Here is a 20,266-nt window from a genome sequence, read left to right as displayed (position 1 = left end):
GAACATTTTACAGCACCCCAGCTGAATCATTAACAGTCTTTGACTCAAAGTGCAGGAGGGATCATTGTCATTGCCAAATGTGCCTTCCCAATAGCTCTGGGAACAATTAACTAATGAGCCTGCTTGACCACGTTTCTGAGACATACAGTACTGGCAAAAAATATGGAAACACTGTGTTTAAAGAAATTAGTACTCTTAAAACCGCAAAAAATATTGCATTCATTGTCAAACTTTTCATAAAGGCAGTGTTTCCATAATTTGTGTCAGTACTGTATTCAGAAACAAAACTCTGTGAACATGTTGGCCGGAGAAGTATTCACAGTGTGCTTTGTAAAGTCACTTACTTTGTGTGTGACTGGTGCATGCAGCTCAATGCTTTTCTTTGTGGCTGGGTTATTTCACACACTGACCCTTGTGGTGCTTCAATCTGTACTCTGTTCTCATCCAACAATGTCATCCCAGCACCTGTGAACTCTGACACCACATGTCTATTACAGATATAATGCAAAGTAATACACGGCCCGTATAGTTTCCCAATGAACACTACAACAGGACTATAATGGTTCAATGATAATGACTACAGCGAAGTTTCTACATTGTCAGCAGTAGCAGTGCTACAGTTCCAGGGAAATTGCAATCGTGGTGGTCCCAGGGGGGAACATCTTTGCATGAAACAAACACTGGGTGTTCCTAGGATACTCAGGACATGATGTGCTACCACCAATGGTTATCCAGCTGTTGCTACCACCAGTGGTTGTCAAGCTGTTAAAGCCGATCCAAGCCCTGATGCACAGCCTATGACATGAACTGTACTCACAGTCTCTAATTTGTTCTGTATTACTAGTGCAGCTCACAGTGGCTGAACAGGCTCTTCTGTTCATACTTGGACCTGCTTATAAACACCAAGACCTGGCCCTGGCACATGCACTAGACGTTCCCAACAGAGGGCTCAAATGTGTGGCTTTCACAGACCTGAAGTGCGCTGCTCACACCAACACCACCTCGCTTTTCCTGGCAGCGGGATCGACTGTGAGAGAAATACACCTGGGGGAGGAAGGGATATGGCCCCCCTGACTCAGACACTCTGGGGAGGCGTATGAAGGGTCTTTCAGACTCTCTGCATTTCACCGATCACCTGAAAGAGCTCCTTAGATAGATACCTGACCCTACTGAGGAGGGGGCCAGGATCATGTCCAGCATTAGGTCAGCTCTGCTTAAGGGGCGGAGCAGTGGGGACCCTGTAGGTGGGGCCATTGAGGAGGAGGCCCGGGATCTGAAGAAGTGCATTGTCCAGATCCACACAGCTCAGAGCGAGGTGGCCTGCAACACTAGGGTCAGTCCCGCACGGCCCAGGGCGTACGGCATTAAAAACACTGCACCATATGCAGGGCGGGAGGCAGTGAAGCTGTCCCTGGGCCTGCTGGATGAGGCGGCTTGGGCTCCACCTTGCAGGAACAAGGCAGCACTGCTATCTAGAAACCTTTACGCCTTCAATGGGGCGGGAGGAACTAGCATGCTCATGCTCTTCCGATCTCCAGAGGCTCTTACTGGCTCCTCTCCCAAACCCCTGCAACTCCCAGGATACATTGAAGTATTTAGGCTTTATTTTACCAGGTAGGTCAATTAAGATCAGATTCTTATTTACAATGGCAGTCTGGCAGGATTCAAAAGCTCTTGAGGATGCATAAGGAGGGGGACGGGGATGGGGTTAAAAATGGCTAAAATAAAAGAGAAAAAGTAAAATAAGGACAAACAGAACAACAACAGACAATAGAGACACCCAAAAGGTAAGCAATAGTCAGATAACAAACACCAGACGAACAGCATACAATTACAAAATGCCACAGCAAAAGCACAAAACTAATGACATTTGTATGTTATTTTATGTATTTGAATCAGTGTACAACACGCCCTTATTTGCACATTTCCCAATAATTTTATTAAACCTTTAAAATAAGTATAATAGTGTGCTGTATTACTTTGCACTGCGCAAGAAATAGCTCACTACGTTCTGCAGTTGAGGAAAAGAATATATAGGCTATCTATACAACACTGACACCTAGGGGACTTACTATGAAATACGCAGGGGAGTGAGTCAATTGTCATAACAAAATATGGACAGGTAACAAGTGTGTCACCACAAGTGGATGCATAGGTGTAGGCTTCATTTCAACTTTAGTGGAGACAAACTACAACATAGAAGGGGATGAGCCATCAACGAATTACAGCAACTCTGAATTAAAATAAGCCACAGAAAGCCAAGTCAACTCAACTGACCATGGCTAGGCTACATTTGTTGTGTAGACAGGGTGATCACAACAATTGTGATGAAGGCTGATGCTGATGATTATATCAAAATCAATAAAAAATTTGATCGCAAAAAAAAAAAAACAATTGTGATGAAGGGACATAAGGTTAGACACGATTCAGCTCTCACATGCCATTACAGTAATGATAAAAAAAGAAATGAATATAAGCAATCTCTACTTATTTCAAAAGGTGCATGCAAGGTGAGGATGAAGGTGAATTAAATCAGTGCCACAAAAACGGTAATAGCCTATAACAAAATACCGGTAAGCTGCACTTTGCACAGGGTAGCCTACAATGTTTGTTTCATGTGACGCTTGTTTTTAGGTCTGGTGTCTGTCAAACCTGTCAAATTTACGACATCACAGATTTTTAGTTCGAAGACCGGACGGTTATCCCCTGACATCAAAGCTTCTAGAACTATAGTGCACCTCTGGCATCATAACATATCTAGTTTTTTCAACCTTCCCACTTTGGATTTTGTTTCTAAGTCATGTGACATATCCTTATATGGATCTGATCGCTTCTGTGGAGCTAAGTTTAGAATACACAGATCGACTAGCAAGCAAGACTAGCTTGTCGTTGAGTTAAATACATTTGAATATCCCTGGCAGTATATTGATGGGTAACACAAACAGCGCAGTTCCACTTATTGATCAAATGATGTCAAACAAAATATACAAGTTCCATCACAGAACACTAAGTGTCTTTATCCCCACACACCAATCGTCGCGAGCTATTCTTGCCTACTCTCCAATATATAACACCACATGAATTTAAGGATGACTTCACTGATCAAGTTATTTCAGTCAAAGCAGTAAGGTTAGCCAACAGTTAGATCGGTCACTGTTACATTGTACTCTCTTTAAAACATAGAAAAAAAAGAAATAAATAAAACCCTTTAAACCCTGGAGACTAAACCGTAATAATCTCGCGAGACTACACGAGGGATAAGTTGAGGAAACATGGCGACGTCTAATTTGCTAAAGGTAAGAGATACTTCATTGCAATATTGCCTGTGTGTATGTGTGCTAATCGTTATTGGGTAATCGACTATTTCTAATAACGATTGCACGATCTTGAAGAGAGACATGTCAGTTTAAGACATTAACAACAGTTTGCATGTCAGTTTCAAGGAAACTGAAAGCTGTAGTTAGGCAAGCCAGCTAGCTAGCTAATATTACAGCTAGCTCGCTAACTTAGATTGGCAGTGTTTGTGATTTAAGGTGAGCTAACTCAATAAACACATTTTTTCATCATGTAGACGAGCTCATTAGATGTACGAATTTCTATATTGTTTTAACTGTCAGTGGTGTTGATTAGCAAAACGCCATCTACTTTGGGTCTGTGTGTCTGATTGATTAGGTTACATTAATAATTGCTTGTTCAGATCAGCTAGCTAATTCGCTTGTTAATAAAACAAAGACTAGTCGGTTCTCTGTGTGACAAGGTCTGAAATACTTGAATAAATTTCGCGTTTACCTCAGAATTGACAATAACCTACTGTGTTGCAACATATGTTGTGCAATAAATCATTTGACTCCAGCTAATCCTGCAATTTAGTTCCTCTTCGCCAAGTATGGTTTAGGAAGTATGTGATGAAATGTATGAACGTTGCATAAAGGGCAATGTTAGCTAGTATGAACGTTGACTAGCTAACTTGCACCTGTGCGAAATGACGGAGCCTGTCAAATCATAAGAGCCTGCAATATCATTACTTTACGACCGAAACGGCCCCCTGAATACAAGTCATTGCTAGGCTATTTAACTTCGAGTAATCAGTCTCCAGTTTAGCTGGCTAAATAGGTGGCCAGGGCTAACTACCTTGCAAGATGCTGATGATCAGGGAAGCAGCCCTTATTGACTTTTGTCTGAAGGCTATTCTAGCTAGCTTGCAGAGTTAGGTTCCTTTTTAGTTTGAGGTTAGCTACATTTGATGCACTGCAGTTAATTTATTTACATTTTTGTGATCCCATAATCTGTGAATTGGTCAATGAAGATCAATAGTTCGGCAAGCTTCTCTGTTGTGGGACAGACTGGAATAACGAAAATAATTTTTAAATGAGTAAACAAAATTATTTCGTAATGTGCTGTTTGCACAATATAAGAATCCTTCCTACAATCTGAATCGCACTCAGGGGCATGTGCATCATTATTTCTGTGGCTTCCTTGGCTCTTGGTTGAATTATGGTGGTTGAATCTTTGTTTGAAGGGAGGTAGCTGACAGTGACCGATCACCTCAAGGGCACCAATAATGAATACTCAGGCTTAGAGCTGTGACTCAGTTTACAAGCTGTTGAATTGTTCACCATACCTCTTCATATACTGAGTTTTGGTGCTGATCATAGTCTACATGATTGAATAATTATGAATGGCCATTTAGTCATTCTTGGATATAGACTGAGGGCACAATGTCCTGAAGTTTGAATGCTTGATAACTGAATGTGATATCTAGTTTCATGTGGATGGCTGTCTATAGTTTATCCAGTAATCAGTGTAAAATTGTGTTTGAAATACATGCTCGTCCCTATGCAGCTTTCAGTGTGTAAATGACCAAGCCTGTTGCAAGTGTTAGGCAGTTACACTCAGGGAAGATAATTTGTTTGATCTTGTCCCGATGACTGTACAAGGCACTGACAAAGTTGATTTGTAAATGTTAGGCTCCTCTCAAGAAATCGGAGTACTTTTTACAGTCCATTCCCAATTCTCTTATGCAATGGTGTCCCGCCCCACCCTCCCCACCACAGAACAAAGGGTCCCTGCAGTTTGAGGACAAATGGGATTTGATGCGCCCCGTCGTGCTGAAGTTGCTTCGCCAGGAGTCCGTCACCAAACAGCAGTGGTTCGATCTGTTCTCGTAAGTGCGGTATGCCTTGGTGTGCAGGATGAGTGTGAGTGCTTGGGGCCAGTGCATCTATGAGTGGATTATATTCAGTCTCTTGTATTTATTTCTATTGTGAATTTTACTTTTAAATATGGAAGTTGTATATACATTATTCTGGTTAGATGCGTTTCTAAACCCTGGCTCCATGTGGGAATATTTGTGTATGCTAGTTTTAGTTCTGTCTGAAATTGCATTTTGGGTCAGTTGACCTGAGCTGTTAAAGTGCACATATTTATTTGACATCTATACCTTTACTAAGAATTCATTAAATCAAGATTATTGCATACACATGGATATAAGCTATGTAATTACTGTGCGTTTACGTGATTCTTTCTATGATTGGCATATGCTCAAATGAAATGGTGTACACAGCAGCCACGCTTGTTATCCTCTGGGATCTGTGACTTCCGCCTGACATGCACATTTTCAAAAAGTAGAAAGAAATCTGTGTAAGACATCTACATGCCCCAAAAATCGAAAGATTGGGCAAAAATGTAGATGTCTTAATCTAGTTTTGAATGCGCTGATTATGACCTTGTATCAGGTGAAGGCGTTTACATGAACATTCAGTATTCAGAGTATAAGCCGTAAGCGGTGTAAGACCAGAGTATTAGTGTGCATGCAAACACACCCAGTGATGTAATGGTGAAATGTTGCTTGTTCCTGTTTTAAAACCCAATGAAATCTTGTTTTGTGTACAGTGCGTTGGCTAATTTCTTAACATCCGTGCATGAGAACTCACACGGCACAATTTATAACCATATAAAAGCAGTCGTATTGTTTACATTAAGAAAGTACTTGTGGAAAATGTAAAAAAGTGAGAAGGGTATGTCCAGGTCAGTAATCTCCAAATATAGTTATCCTGCCAATGTACAGTATCCGTATGCTGTATTCTTTTTTTAAGTATGGTTTGTCTGGTTAATGTTCATCTTTCGCTAAGTGACTATGAAATCATCATACAGTGCCTGTGTTGTTTTATATTTAGCTGTAGCAGTGAGATTATACTTTACTTATTGCCTGTGTAAGTAGTCATTGATGTGATTTTTTTCCTGTGTGCGTGTGCCACTTACTCTTTCATCTTGTCCATCCCTGTGCAGAGATGTTCATGCAGTTTGTCTTTGGGATGACAAAGGCCCTGCTAAAATCCACCAGGCCCTGAAAGAAGACATCTTAGATTTTATCAAGCAAGCGCAGGCGGTAAGTCATTCACTATGCTTAGCCGAAGACAGCCAGTCGCCTGTCCGGGTGTTGATGGCCAGATAAACAGATTGCAGATGGTTTGGATGCAGAGGTGTGGAGTGTCTGGTGAGGTGGTAAATCCCACCCTGAATGTTGGCAAAGACAGCAGCGTGAGGGGACTGCACACGATACAACGTGCAGTAAATGGGTCTCAAACACCACGTTCAAAATGTGTAGGCCCAACTGGTGAATAGCTGCTGCTTGCCAATATATTTGTTTATTTGTCTTATTTTACCCTTGGACAGCGAGTGCTGAGTCACCAGGATGACACCGCTCTACTTAAGGCCTATATCGTGGAGTGGAGGAAGTTCTTCACCCAGTGCGACATCTTGCCCAAGCCCTTCTGCCAGCTGGAGATCACCCTCATGGGCAAACAGGGCAGCAACAAGAAGTCCAACATGGAGGACAGCATCGTGAGGAAGGTGAGGAGCCACGGACTTTGTGTGTTAGCGCGTCTGCTCGGGCGTTGCAGTTATGAGGTGGAGAAGCGGCATTCGCAAGGCTGTGCGTAATGGGGTGTGTCCCAGTTTCCTTTCTTTCTGGAATCATCCCCTTTGCCATTGCACTTCCAGCCAGAACCCTCTTGACAGGGTTACATTTCAAGCGACCGCTTTGTGTTGGAGCTGAATTGCTCCATAGTTCAGTCCCTATTATGATGATTTTTTATTTGGTTTGTAGATTACATTACATTGCGGGCATTTAGCAGACACTCTTATCCAGGGCGTCTTGCACAACTGTTTGGCATACTCTGCGTTCATTAGATGGTGTCATCCAAAGGGACTTGCATCACATTCATTTGTACGGTTGCATATTCAGCAGAAGCAGTTGTGGTTCATTGCTTTGCTCGAGAGCACAGCAGTGCAGCTTGGTCGGCAGCCTAGGTCAGGCTACGGCTTCGTTCCTCCGGGGCGGCTGAACGTGTTTAGCGCGCCTGACCGCGCCGACCCTCGCGACCTCGGGGCAGCCGAGCGGTCGATGGCGGAAGCGGAACCCGCGGCTCGTGTAGCCGATCCCGCACCGTTCCTGACCCTGCCGCTTCCCCTGGCCTCCCTGTCTCCCGGCAGCTCATGCTGGACACGTGGAACGAGTCGATATTCTCCAACATCAAGAATCGCCTGCAAGACAGCGCCATGAAGCTTGTGCACGCCGAGCGCCTCGGGGAGGCCTTCGACTCGCAGCTCGTCATCGGGGTCCGCGAGTCTTATGGTGAGAGCGCCACCTTTTCATAACAGGAGAGTGGGACGCTTTGGCTTACTACTTTTAGCCAATCAAGTCGATGCTGAGTCTTCATTTCCTTAATAACTTTGGTGCACTGAAACTAAATGTAACCTATTGTTATTGTTTGTGTGTTGTCAACCTCAGGCATACAAAAAGCTGTTTTATAAATTTAGTCTTAAAATCTTTGAGGTTTATAAGTGTATAAATCTTGAGGAATATAAGTTCCCGTTTCAGAGAATTTTTAAGTCTTGTGTAAATTACAGTAATGTATACAGCACATTTTTCTTATTCTTTTGTCATGGGTTATATAACTGTGTTACAAAATGAAATTCTGTGAAAAGGTTGTTTTATTTTTATAATTTTAAAAAGCCCCCCAGTACCCAGGGTTGTTTTTCTCTAGTTTTTTTTCGCATATATTGACATTTTTAGTTTTGATATATTTTGTTTTGATAATAACATTTGGAAATGAATCCCTGTACACCATTATGGTTTTACCTATCAACCGCAGAATTCCGTGGCCTGTGACCAATAATCTGATTTATATATTTTTATATGCTTGGTTCTGCCAGTCATTTCCCTGGATTTTATTTTCACATAGCATCCTCCTTAGTTGTGGATGAGCTGCTTGATGGAGGACTACTTGACACACATGCTCAAAAACCACCAAATGTCTCCATGACATTCAGGAGTCCCTGCTTCATCATTTTGTTTGTTTTTTTCCCCCGCAGTGAATCTGTGCTCTAACCCAGATGACAAACTGCAGATCTACAGAGATAACTTTGAGAAGGCATACCTGGACTCCACTGAGAGGTTTTACAGAACTCAAGCACCTTCGTACTTACAGCAGAACGGAGTGCAGAACTACATGAAATATGTACGTCCGTCCATCACTCTTCCCAGTGGTCTCTGCAGCCTGTGCAGCCAGTAATTATGCACGTTTGAGGATTGGGGGGTTATTTTCCTGTCCAGTGTACTTTCACAGTGGCAAGCCTTTGGATTCATGTTGTTGGTTATCTTGTGGTTTATGCGTATGTGCGTGCCTGCGTGTGTGTGTGTGTTTGTGTGTAACCATCGTTCTGTGTGAGTGTTTCATTCTGCTGTGTTTGTCTTGCAGGCAGACGCCAAGTTAAGAGAAGAAGAGAAACGAGCACTCCGTTATTTAGAGACTAGACGTGAATGTAACTCTGTTCAAGCCGTAAGTGCCAGGGCTGTAGGAGGGGTTGACTTGCACATGGCTCTTCTTGCTGTTATGTACATTAGATGCTAGCATTAAATCAAACATTTGACATACCAGCCAGTAATCAGTCATTTGTGTTGGTAATCCATAACTTGAGACAGCAGTCTGGTGTATAGAATAAGGAATTTGGCTTCTAACCTGAAGGTTGCAGGTTCAACCACCATGTGGGACACCATTATTTCTGAATTGGGTTTCCTATACTCTTCATTGTAATGGGTGAAAATGTATTGGTGCAGTAGTTAAGGAATTGGGCTTGCAAACCGGGATGCTGATACAAATCCCTGTTGTGAGGTGCTGTTCTTGTCTCCATGAGCAAGATACTTGAGCTGAATTTATGCATCAATTTTTAAAAGTTGCTCTGTATATCTGCTAAGCTGATGGCTATTCTACAAGCTTGTAGTTGCTTTTGTGTTGGTTGGGCTAGTTTTGGTTTACTGCAGCCCTTTGATTTATGGTGGCTTCATGCTTCAGATGCTAAATGGTTGAATAAAATATCAGTATAAATCTACAGATTAGAATGCAAATGTTTTTGAAGGATACTGCAATTTGTCTTGAGTAAGATGTTTGTTTTGTTTTGACAGCTTATGGAATGTTGTGTAAACGCTCTGGTGACGTCTTTCAAAGAGACCATCTTGGCTGAATGTCCGGGCATGATCAAGCGTAACGAGACTGAGAGTGAGTACAGTGGGCGTGGCAGCCCATCTGCTGGGTGTGGGCGGGCTCGGGTTGGAAAAGGAAATTCCCAACATCCATAAGCATCCTGTGTTCTAGTGTGGAGTTAGCTGGTTTATGAATGGTTCTGTTGTGTCTTTACACAGTAAACACCATGACGAAGCTACTACATTGTAGTACACAGTTGAGACCATCAGAGTGATCGGTTTTGCTGGGTCCTCGTTTCTCCTCAGAGCTCCACCTCATGTTCTCCCTCATGGACAAGGTCCCAAATGGCATCGACCCCATGCTGAAGGACCTGGAGGAGCACATATTAAACGCTGGGCTGGCAGACATGGTGGCTGCCGCAGAGACCATTACTACTGTGAGTACAGCAGTTCAGAGGAGGGTCTTCCTGTGAGCAGCCATATTGTATTGTTGCTTCTTCATTGCTTTGGTTGTGGGCAGCTGATGACTCGTATGAATAGATTCTGGGGTGTAATATGGGGCATACACTGGGTTATAAATCCCCGCATATGAAAGAAGCCAGATACTGGTTAGTTAGGAAGAGCTTAGGTTTGTAGCTAGGTAAGCTGTTTATCTTAGTTTATTTTAGTTATTGCACTCATGCCTACGTAATTATTGCTTGTATTATTTGCATAGACTGCTTTGTTGCTGCTTTTGTTTGTGTTGATCAGATTAACCTACAGGGTCCAAGTTAAACTACGCGGTCGCTCCCTGCACTTGGAACTGTACTTCTCTCTAGGGTTTTCAACACACTTGTTCCTGGTTATACACTTTGTTGTACGTCGCTCTGGATAAGAGCGTCTGCCAAATGCCTGTAATGTAATGTAATGTGACTTTGGACTTTGGATATGCTTGTAGGAGATTGGTGGCAGGACATCTTTAAAAGGGGCCTTTATTGAGAAAGGGCAGTGTTAAAGGGATGATTGCAGGGAGAGGGCAGTGGTAAAGGGGCGTTTATAGAGAAAGCCAAATGTGATTTTGGGAAATGCACTGGAATAGATCTCTCCCCAGGGAGACGGAGGTGGAGACACACTGGTGATGTCCATGCATGTGATAAATGGGGCATTGCCGTGGGCTTTTACCCAAATTTTACCCAAACTCTGTGCAGAGAAGAGCAGCACTCTGTTCTGTGCAGTGTAGGAGAAACACAGGAGTGGATGTGTACTCCAGTATGTACTCTGATGTGTTCATTAAGACTGTGCGCTTTCTGTGTGTCCAGGACTCGGAGAAGTACGTGGAGCAGCTTCTGACGCTGTTCAACCGCTTCAGTAAGCTGGTGAAAGAGGCCTTTCAGGACGACCCGCGCTTCTTGACCGCCAGAGACAAAGTGAGGAACTCACTGTCTCCACAAAGATTACTGCGCCGATCATGGTGGCACGGTGTATTAACATCATCAGTGATGAAATGCATGCATCGCTCAGGGCCAATAACACCACTGAAGGCTTTAAAAACTTTAAGCCATACAGAGCTAGCAGCAGTTTGAGGGAATGCACATCTGTCACTGATGACCTGTAGGTGCTTGGGAAATAGCTTGGGTGCGCTGCTACTGCAGTAACCTGAGAACCTAACTGTGTTCTGCTGCTGCGAATGCCATGTCATAGTCGGTTAATGATATAGCCCAAACTCAAATAGCAATATTTTAATATCACAATATTTTAATTACACCTAAGATTGTTGTCGACTGCCTTTCTCTGTATTACAGGCATTTGATAATCGTACAATATTTTCAGATTTTGACTATTGTATCCACCCACCCCTCCCATGTCTGTTCATATCTTAATTTTTGTTTCTACCTATATAGGCCTTCTATCACACAGGTCTTTAAAATAAACAGACCATTTCCTTTTTTTTTCTCCCCAGTGATATAGTAAAATATATGGCTTGTTGGAAGGAAGAGTGAATTGTTATTATTATCACAGTAGTGTTGATTGAGTTAATGCGACTCATTGTTTGACAGGAATGATATCTTTTCATTCCCAGGCCTACAAAACAGTTGTGAATGACGCAACGATATTTAAACTTGAGCTTCCGCTGAAACAGAAAGGGTGAGAATCATCTGGTGTACTTACAAGTGTGTTACCCTGTAGTGGTCCAAGGTTGTAAAATTTAATTCCCAGCTGGGGCACTGAAAGGTACTTAACCTGAACTGCTTCAGTGACTATCCAGCTGTATAAATTGATTGTATGTAAATGAATGTGACCTACGTAAATTGCTCTGTATAAGAGTGTCTACTAAATGCCTACTATGTAAATGTAGTATTTGATAGTTAGCAAAAAATAGTATTTTTCACCCATTGCCAAGGTTCATGTGAAAATGTTTCTAATATGCTTCCAATGGTGCTATTGCCAACTTTAAATGAATAGAAGCATAGTCATGTTCTTGTAGGGCACGTGAGCTTCTGATCTGTAAGATCCATGGAGTCTGTCCCCTGAACCCTGAAGGTGTCTGAGGCGTTAGAACAGACGTGCTTGTGTTCATGTCAGCGGTGTTGTGTCGGGGAGATGAGTGATGTATTGCTCCCCCTGCAGGGTGGGACTGAAAACACAGCCGGAGTCCAAGTGTCCTGAGCTGCTGGCCAACTACTGTGACATGCTCCTGAGGAAAACGCCGCTGAGTAAAAAGCTCACATCGGAAGAAATCGAGCTGAAGCTGAAAGAAGTGGTGCGTGTGATCAACAGCCTTTAAAATACCATTCATAGCATTCTTTAGTTATTTATCAGTTAAATAGTTTTATTTGCAGATTTTGGACTGTCAAATATTAGAGGTGTGAAAATAATACTTATCCTGCCAATGGAAAGCCAATTGCCCTGTTTGTTAAATTACTTAAATAGCTTGGTATGCTCCAGCTCTCCTCCTTCCTTAGATTAGCCTGTAGTCAAGTTAGCCAGGTAAGGATTCTTTTACTTCCCTGCAATAACTGGGCTGAAATGGGTTTGGTAATACTTTTCTATACTGTCAGTTGAAGGAAGTCTTTGTTCTCTCTGCATTTGACTTTAAACTTCCCACAGTTACTGGTGCTGAAATATGTGCAGAATAAGGACGTCTTCATGCGATACCACAAAGCGCATTTGACGCGTCGTTTGATCTTGGACATTTCAGCTGACAGTGAGATTGAGGAGAACATGGTGGAGTGGCTCAGGGTGAGTGATATCTGCGCTAAATAAGTATATGCCCACTGACCTGTACTAGCCTGTTAAAAGTTTGACATACCTGGGCAAAATTATTTAATGCTAAACAAACTGGACTGCGGAATAACTGCACTGTCCTTAGCTGAGAGGGTAGTGTCTTAGCACAATTTAATACAATTTAATAATCTATGATTCTTTAAATCTATACTGAAGTTTTTATTTTGTACACAAGTTCTGTTATCTTCGTATAATGCATAGTATATTGCTTTGCAGTGATCGCGCACTGATCTGTAATTGGACGCTGTGTGTAACTTTTCCTGTGCAGGAAGTGGGCATGCCTGCTGACTATGTGAACAAGCTGGCCAGGATGTTTCAGGACATCAAGGTATCAGAAGATCTCAACCAGGTCTTCAAGGAAATGCATAAACACAACAAGTTGGCCTTACCAGGTGAGATGTACATCGCTATAGTTTTGTGCCATACTGATAAACTTTGCAAAATCAGATGCCTCAACTGTTCCCTTTCATCAACACATCCTGCAGCTGACTCGGTCAACATCAAGATCCTCAACGCAGGTGCCTGGTCTCGCAGCTCTGAGAAGGTTTTTGTGTCCCTGCCCACGGAGCTGGAGGACCTCATCCCTGAGGTTGAAGAGTTCTACAAGAAGAACCACAGTGGCAGGAAGCTGCACTGGCACCACCTCATGTCCAATGGCATTGTGAGTGCTCCCTCTGGTGGGGGGAGGTATGATGTGCAGTCTGTTGGAGGACAGTGCAGGTGCGCCTGTTTGTGGGGGAAGGATCAAAGCGGTAGGCCCCTGCACAGAGTCACAGGGCTGTGGGGCAGTTCCTTGTGTAGAGAGAAGAATTTGGTTATTAATAGGCTTCCGGCACAGCCTCGTTATGCTCTACTGCTTTATGTAGAGGGTTCTGGTATAAGACTGAGGTATAGAAATGAGCAGTGTCTAAGTGGATATCTCCCCCATGTCTTCATCTCCATTCTACCAGATCACATTCAAGAATGAAGTGGGACAGTATGATCTGGAGGTCACAACCTTCCAGCTGGCTGTCCTGTTTGCCTGGAACCAAAGACCCAGAGAAAAGATCAGCTTTGAGAATTTAAAACTGGCCACAGAGCTACCGGACGCAGAGCTGCGACGGACACTCTGGGTAAGACCGAGCACACAGGGGTCTGGGGTCGGAGGTCAACACAGGGAGGCTCTGTGACAGTGCCAGACTGGGGCAGTTCTGTTCCCTTGGCCTTGCGATTGACACACCAAATGCTTAGCTGCTGTTCCACAGTTTACTGGGTCTGATTTCAGCTGTTTATGCACAGGCTTTCCTGGAGCCTCTTTCCAGATTTGTTTTTGTCTCGTTATGTGAGCATGTGCATTTTAAAGGCCGTGGTATTTAGGAGTGTCCGTGGTAATGCGTTCCATCCTGCTCTCCCTTAGTCTCTTGTGGCGTTCCCGAAGCTCAAACGTCAGGTGCTGTCATACGAACCTCAAGTCAGCTCTCCCAAAGACTTCACTGATGGCACACTCTTCTACGTCAACCAGGAGTTCTCTTTGATGTAAGACCCATTTCATTTTATGGAACCAGAAGAGTTTTATGGAAGTTCTACTATCACTACTGTTTACAAATGCGACTTTCACAGACATGTGTTGGAGGAAGACTTTTCAGGTGCAGCTCAACAGACAGGCTTGCAGGCACCCAGTCGACCAGTGAAGGTCGCTAGTCAACGATGAGATTCTGTTACCCCAGTCGATTGAATGGGTGATGTGAATAACTGACTGCTGGCTGCAGTTGGCACTGGCATGGTTTAGATTCAAGTCCCAGACTGTGGGCCAATCCAGTCACTACAACACTGCGTTAACAGGATAAGTCACCCGACAGCCCCCAATCCTAAGTTAAATTTTTTGTATGATTTACCTTGTGCCAAGATTAAGATTGGAATATTCATTAGGGAGAACCACTTTTGTCCTGCTTACATCTGAATCTCTGTTACTGAATTTCAGAAAAAATTCCAAAGTCCAGAAGAGGGGGAAGATTAATCTGATTGGTCGATTGCAGCTGACTACGGAGCGAATGAGGGAAGAGGAGAACGAGGGTATCGTTCAACTTAGAATATTAAGAACACAGGTAGGTATTTCCTGTGCTGTTGCTGAATTAGTGTCTCTGCTGCTTTGCTCACTATTTGTGGGAGCAATGTTCTGTTTTGATCTGAGTGATCACTTTCCGTTGCAGGAGGCCATCATTCAAATCATGAAAATGCGCAAAAAGATCACCAATGCCCAACTCCAGACCGAACTGGTGGAGATCCTGAAAAACATGTTTTTACCACAGAAGAAAATGATCAAGGAACAGATCGAGTGGCTGATTGAGCACAAGTACATCAAGAGAGACGAGACGGACATTAACACCTTCATCTACATGGCATAGCACAAAGGGGGCCATAGCCATAATAATTATAATATGATGATGATGATGATGCAGGTGAGGAAAACACTGAAGACTGTGCCTGGAGGATGCTGTGTCTGCCGGAGGCTCCAATATCAAACGGCCTTGCGTGTGGCGATGAACTGGATTTGCGACTGACAGCTACAGTTCAGTTACAAAAATATAAAAATCCTGCCTTACCTTTCAAAAAATGGAAAAGAAATGAAAAGGGGCGGGCGGGGGGGGGAGGGGATGGACTGTATTTTGCCAGTTTTAGTCAGTATGCATGGTGCCGTTTGCCTTCGTGATTCAACATCTCCAGCAGCATGCTAGTCTGTGGTAATCTTGCATTCATCAGAGAGTCTGTCCTGTGTGCTGTGTTTAATGTTTTCCCTGCGTGTCTCCCCCCCCCACACACACCTTTGGCCACCCGGAGTACAGATGGGCTCCACCTTGTTGCATATAGGCCACGCCCCTCTGCACACAGGCATTTCCAACTCCCATCACCACTTTACTCGGGGAACTTGATGCCTGTCTGCTGTTGTTTTGTACATCTGTGACTCTAACTAGAGCATTAGCACTTTCATATTACTTCTGGGTCTGTCTACATAGCTTTACAAGTGCCATCTTCTGTTTGATTTCTTTATTTATTTTTGTTTTTTGTGTGTGATTTTCCTAGGCATTTTTGTTTGAATTTGCACAACACCAGCAGCAGAATACATCATATTACTGCAGTGGTGAAGACATTTTATTAAATGCTCTACTTGGAGCATGCTGCAGGGGATATCCCCCAGTAACATCACTGGGAAATGCTTTCTGTAATCAGAACATTTCTCTCAGCTGTCCATACTCGCTGCCCTTCAGAGGAACATTTCAGAGGCGTCTTCCAGGGAGACTTCTCCTGATTCAGCACGGGTTTGCAATGGAAAATACTCAAGGTGTAAACTGCATAACCAGCTCATGTGTTCATCTAAACTGAGGCCTCTGGCGCATTTAGTTAAATATGTACAGTTTTGGCTCCTTGTGTACCTGAAGCAGAATCATGTTTTCACAGTTTGGGAAAGAGAGAGAGTTCAAGGATTGATGGTGGATCGTTAGATTCCACCGGGAAGCCATGTTGAAATGGCAACAATTATTGAACCGTTGGTTTACTGGTGACGTGAAGCACACTGAGAAAGAATTCTTGAATTCTTTGCTCTCGGTGTTTCGATCAAGTGCAATAATTTGGAGGCTGCAGGCAAGAGGACGTTTTGTGCGATGAGTGCTGTTAGAATGTTGGTGAAATGTTTTTGTAAGTCTGTTGTTGATGGCACTTGTCAGGTGTGCACAAGTCCACATTGTTGTTTGCCCTGTGAAAATGTTATGTATTGGCTGTTCACACAGATTGCTCATTGATATCATATATAGCCTTGACTTAACCAGCAAGAAAGTTGCCCGAATGGAATGGCTTCCAGCAAGGGGAAGAGGAGAGGGTACATTCATCAAGTCACCGAATTTAATTTGTGGTATTACTACTGTTGGTTGTGTATAATGCACTGAATGTTTCACAAGGTTCTTTGTTTTTTTGGTTTTGGTTGAGACTGGACTGTGCGCCATGCTTGTCTGCAGAAGGCTGTTATTTAACTGATGAATCCGAGTGCTTCGCATGCTGGCAAATTAGGTTCTTGCGGAATTATTGGCTGTCACAAACAAACCGAGAAGGGCAACAAAGCAAGGCCAGATTTTTCAGGTTTTTCTTTAGATGTAAAGCTTTCTGTTCCATTTGAGAAAAACATTGTATGCACTTACGAAAAATTGTTGCTCAAAAATCAAAAGGCCTGTGTGGTTTCAACAGTGTACAAATTTATAGTTACAAAATATTCCCCTGACAACCAGTCTTTTAATGGTTTTATTGACCTTACAATCAATTGATCTAAGGCTTAGAGGTGTCTCAAAATAAAGTTCACAGTTCTAAGAACTTGACCAACCTGTTTCAGACAGCTAAAATGTAAAGCTATATCATTTTATATCTTTACCCCTGGTATTGGTAATAAAATCTGTTTTTGTTTTTGTCAGGTCATTTGCCTATTATAAAGATGGTTGTGGACAATCGTTGATGTGGCTCATGGTTGTCAAACCATTCTGAAATGGGATTGTCCCCATAGAGCACACAAACCCATTTCAGATTAAAAGGCTTAGTGGTTCAAATGAGTCCTGTTTTTCCCACTCTTTGCTCAGTCATTTAAACCAATACATAGCTGTTCTGACCTCTTGGGTTGAAGCAGAAATTGGCAGCCTTTCACAGATGAAATGACATCCTCTACCTTTCTATGTGACTGGAACATATTTCAACCAGTTTGAGTGGTCTCTGCTGTTGCTAGGAAAGAATGCCTTTCATTCTTTCAGTAAGAACTGTTTGTCCCTTCAGACCATGGTCTGCCAGGCTTGTTACCAATAACCAATCTGTGTGGAATTTCTGTGTGCTAGGAAACAAGAATATAATTTTTGTTTTGTTTGTAACTAAATTATAATGGGCCAGCATATTAGTTGCATGTTGCCGTTTTCCTGGGTAAATGGGTGGACAGATTGTGGTTAAGCATGCCACCCCATAAATCTGGAACTAATGCTTTAAAAACTGTACACAATTGTATGGGGTCAATGAAAGTACATGGGTCTGGGGGTTTGGCAAGCAGTATGAAATGTCTCTGTTTAATTTATTTCTTATTTATATGAGAATTTTGTTTGTTTTGCTATTTCATTGTGTTGAAGTAGCCTTAATGATGGTGCCTAGGCACTGTTAGTTTTGTACATATTCATTCTGTGATTAGGTGAATTGGAGTTTCAGACACTGAAATGAAAATGTTTAAACAAAATTTTGAACACTATCCCTTTTATTTTCAGCATAGTAACGTCTTTCTTCCCACTGTAATTGTCATGATGTGCCACATAGATCTTTGTTGTTGACATTGATGTAGAAATGCCACAACTCAGATTTTAATCCAATCTTTGTTACTTACTTGGCATAGTTAAGTGAATGTCATTGATTTTTACAGACTTTCATATTTTAGAGCTAGACATACAGAGTTTTACCCAGTACCATTTTTCCAAACGAAAGGGAAAAAGAACAGTCACACAAGTGTTTTAAAATTTAATGGGAATAAGTCTGGAATTAGGTCATTTGAATGGTTTCTCATTTCTTCCGACATTGTTACATTTCACAAACCTTAACATCAGAAGAACATTAATCTATGCTGTTCTCACATCTTTTCTTCAGCCAAAGAATTTCTAGAATGTGTTTGCTGGACAGTCAACACATTATACCATTAAAAATGGATACTATTTCCTTGATATCTGGACTTTAAGCCTAATGATCACAGAATGGATGAAGGTTTTTTGGAATTTTGAAAATGGTATCTAAATCTGTTAAATAGATGTGTGGGTGTCTAAAATATCAACTGTAAATTTATGCAGTTATCGTAGCCATGAAATTATTTTGTGTTTTATGCTAAATTGGTGCACAAGTTTTGCAGGTAACTGTTTTGCATTGCAATGGTCCTGATATGTTCTAGCAAGCAGTGAATGCATTTTGTTTATCCTTATTACTTTATGTTTCAGTAAGGAGTTTGAGTTATTTGCAAGAATGCTTGGGTGTCATAATAACAAAAATGTATTTAGCCAGACAAATTTACAAAGATAAATTGATCATTTCTGTTTTATTCTGTTTGACCTGATTTAAAGTCGCTGGAATAACTTTGGCAATCTTTAGGCAGGTGGGCATAGTGCGCTTTCAGGGAACGGGATCCATTTTGAAGATCCGGAGTTGGCCTTTCAAGAGAAATAGACCCGAGTATAGCAAATAAGTCTGCTAAACCTCAGCTGTGTATGCAGGTGTACATGCTTCTCTGAAGAATATCGTTTGTGATCTTAGTTTTTGTCTTCCATTTGTTTTTCCCTTCACAGTGAACACAAAAAAGCATGTGATGTGACATGCTTTTTCCTCTGAAAGTCATACACCTGTTTTTTGTTTTTATTTTTGTTTTTTTTTTGTTTTTGTTTTTTAAACATACTTACAGCCACCAACCATAACAAAACGGATGAAGTCGTTGGTCTTAACTTTTACAGCCATATTTAATAAATCTTTTTTCAGTATTTCAAGTCATGTTCAATTACACATTGTGTTACTATAGTATCTTGAATGGCTTTAAGTATAACAAACATCTAACAGTATTAGTCTGAAGACTTTCCCTTTCCCTCTGAATGATTAACCTGGAGAATCATACTTATTTATTTCTGTAAATTTGTTATAATACAATTTTTTTCTTTCAAAGAGAAATGAAACTGACCATATATTTTGATAAATTTTATCAACAGGTCACAAGTACAAATTCTATACAGCATATAACTGCATAGCAAACTGAAACGTATATGCATAATGAAATGAATGCGGAAAACCTGCCTGTTTTTATAACGGTTGAATTTTGTCATATAAAGTCATATCATGTGTCATTTGCAGCAATTAGGTTATTCTTTCTGCCTGTAACATACACTATTTGTAGCCTTGAGTGTTCAGCAAACTTGAAATACTTGGTTTTATCTTTGATTACATTTACGAGTTGAATGTGTGCCACTACATACGGATATAATGCTGTACAATATTTGAATGGTAATTAATCTATGGCAGTCTGGCTGAATTATTTTGATGTACTGCATTATTTTTGAATTCATTTTTTAAGTTGTATAATTTATTTTCTGGCAAAATAAAAATGTACTGTAAAGAGACTTTATGATGGTGTGTTTTTATCTGTTAATTTCCCCCCATATCTCACAAACACTGCAACCATTATTCTGTATGTACAAACTTGAAGATCATGTAGATGTACAAGGTGAACATAACCATCATTCACAGCTAGTTTTTGACTATTGAGGGTTTATCTTCAACAGGCTACAGCACAACTATGACCTGTGCCTTGGGAAATTTCACCACCTGTCTATGCTGTAATTGGCTATATTTATTACATCTCTAACTGACTTGTGTGGGCAACAGTGCAACATAATGGCTTGGGAACAAAGCTTGCAACGCCAAGGTTCAATATTCAAGTGAGGTCCATCAAGCAAAGTATGTAACCTGATTTACTTCAGTAAATATCCAACTGTGTGA

At 41.8% G+C, this 20,266-nt stretch overlaps 1 protein-coding gene and 1 pseudogene across 1 annotated transcript; both read left to right on the top strand.

The window, feature by feature from the left end:
* The first annotated feature begins 297 nt into the window (after positions 1 to 297).
* On the top strand, positions 298 to 1,618 carry LOC135236792 (PCNA-interacting partner-like; annotated as a pseudogene).
* Positions 1,619 to 2,963: 1,345 nt separating this feature from the next.
* On the top strand, positions 2,964 to 19,887 carry LOC135235779 (cullin-5-like). Its single transcript, XM_064301618.1, has 19 exons — positions 2,964 to 3,296; positions 5,055 to 5,164; positions 6,289 to 6,388; positions 6,676 to 6,852; positions 7,495 to 7,636; positions 8,377 to 8,522; positions 8,763 to 8,843; positions 9,467 to 9,560; positions 9,791 to 9,921; positions 10,783 to 10,890; positions 11,544 to 11,608; positions 12,092 to 12,224; positions 12,572 to 12,703; positions 13,017 to 13,140; positions 13,234 to 13,409; positions 13,699 to 13,860; positions 14,145 to 14,263; positions 14,709 to 14,832; positions 14,938 to 19,887. Exons 1-19 carry the CDS (start codon positions 3,273 to 3,275, stop codon positions 15,130 to 15,132), a joined length of 2,343 nt encoding a protein of 780 aa, XP_064157688.1. The 5' UTR covers positions 2,964 to 3,272; the 3' UTR covers positions 15,133 to 19,887.
* The last annotated feature ends 379 nt before the right edge of the window (positions 19,888 to 20,266 follow it).

Source organism: Anguilla rostrata, chromosome 12 (assembly GCF_018555375.3).
Source record: "Anguilla rostrata isolate EN2019 chromosome 12, ASM1855537v3, whole genome shotgun sequence".
In the NCBI taxonomy this organism is placed as follows: Eukaryota; Metazoa; Chordata; class Actinopteri; order Anguilliformes; family Anguillidae; genus Anguilla; species Anguilla rostrata.
Note: the sequence above shows the minus strand (reverse complement) of the source record. Positions and strands in the feature narration are given on the sequence as shown.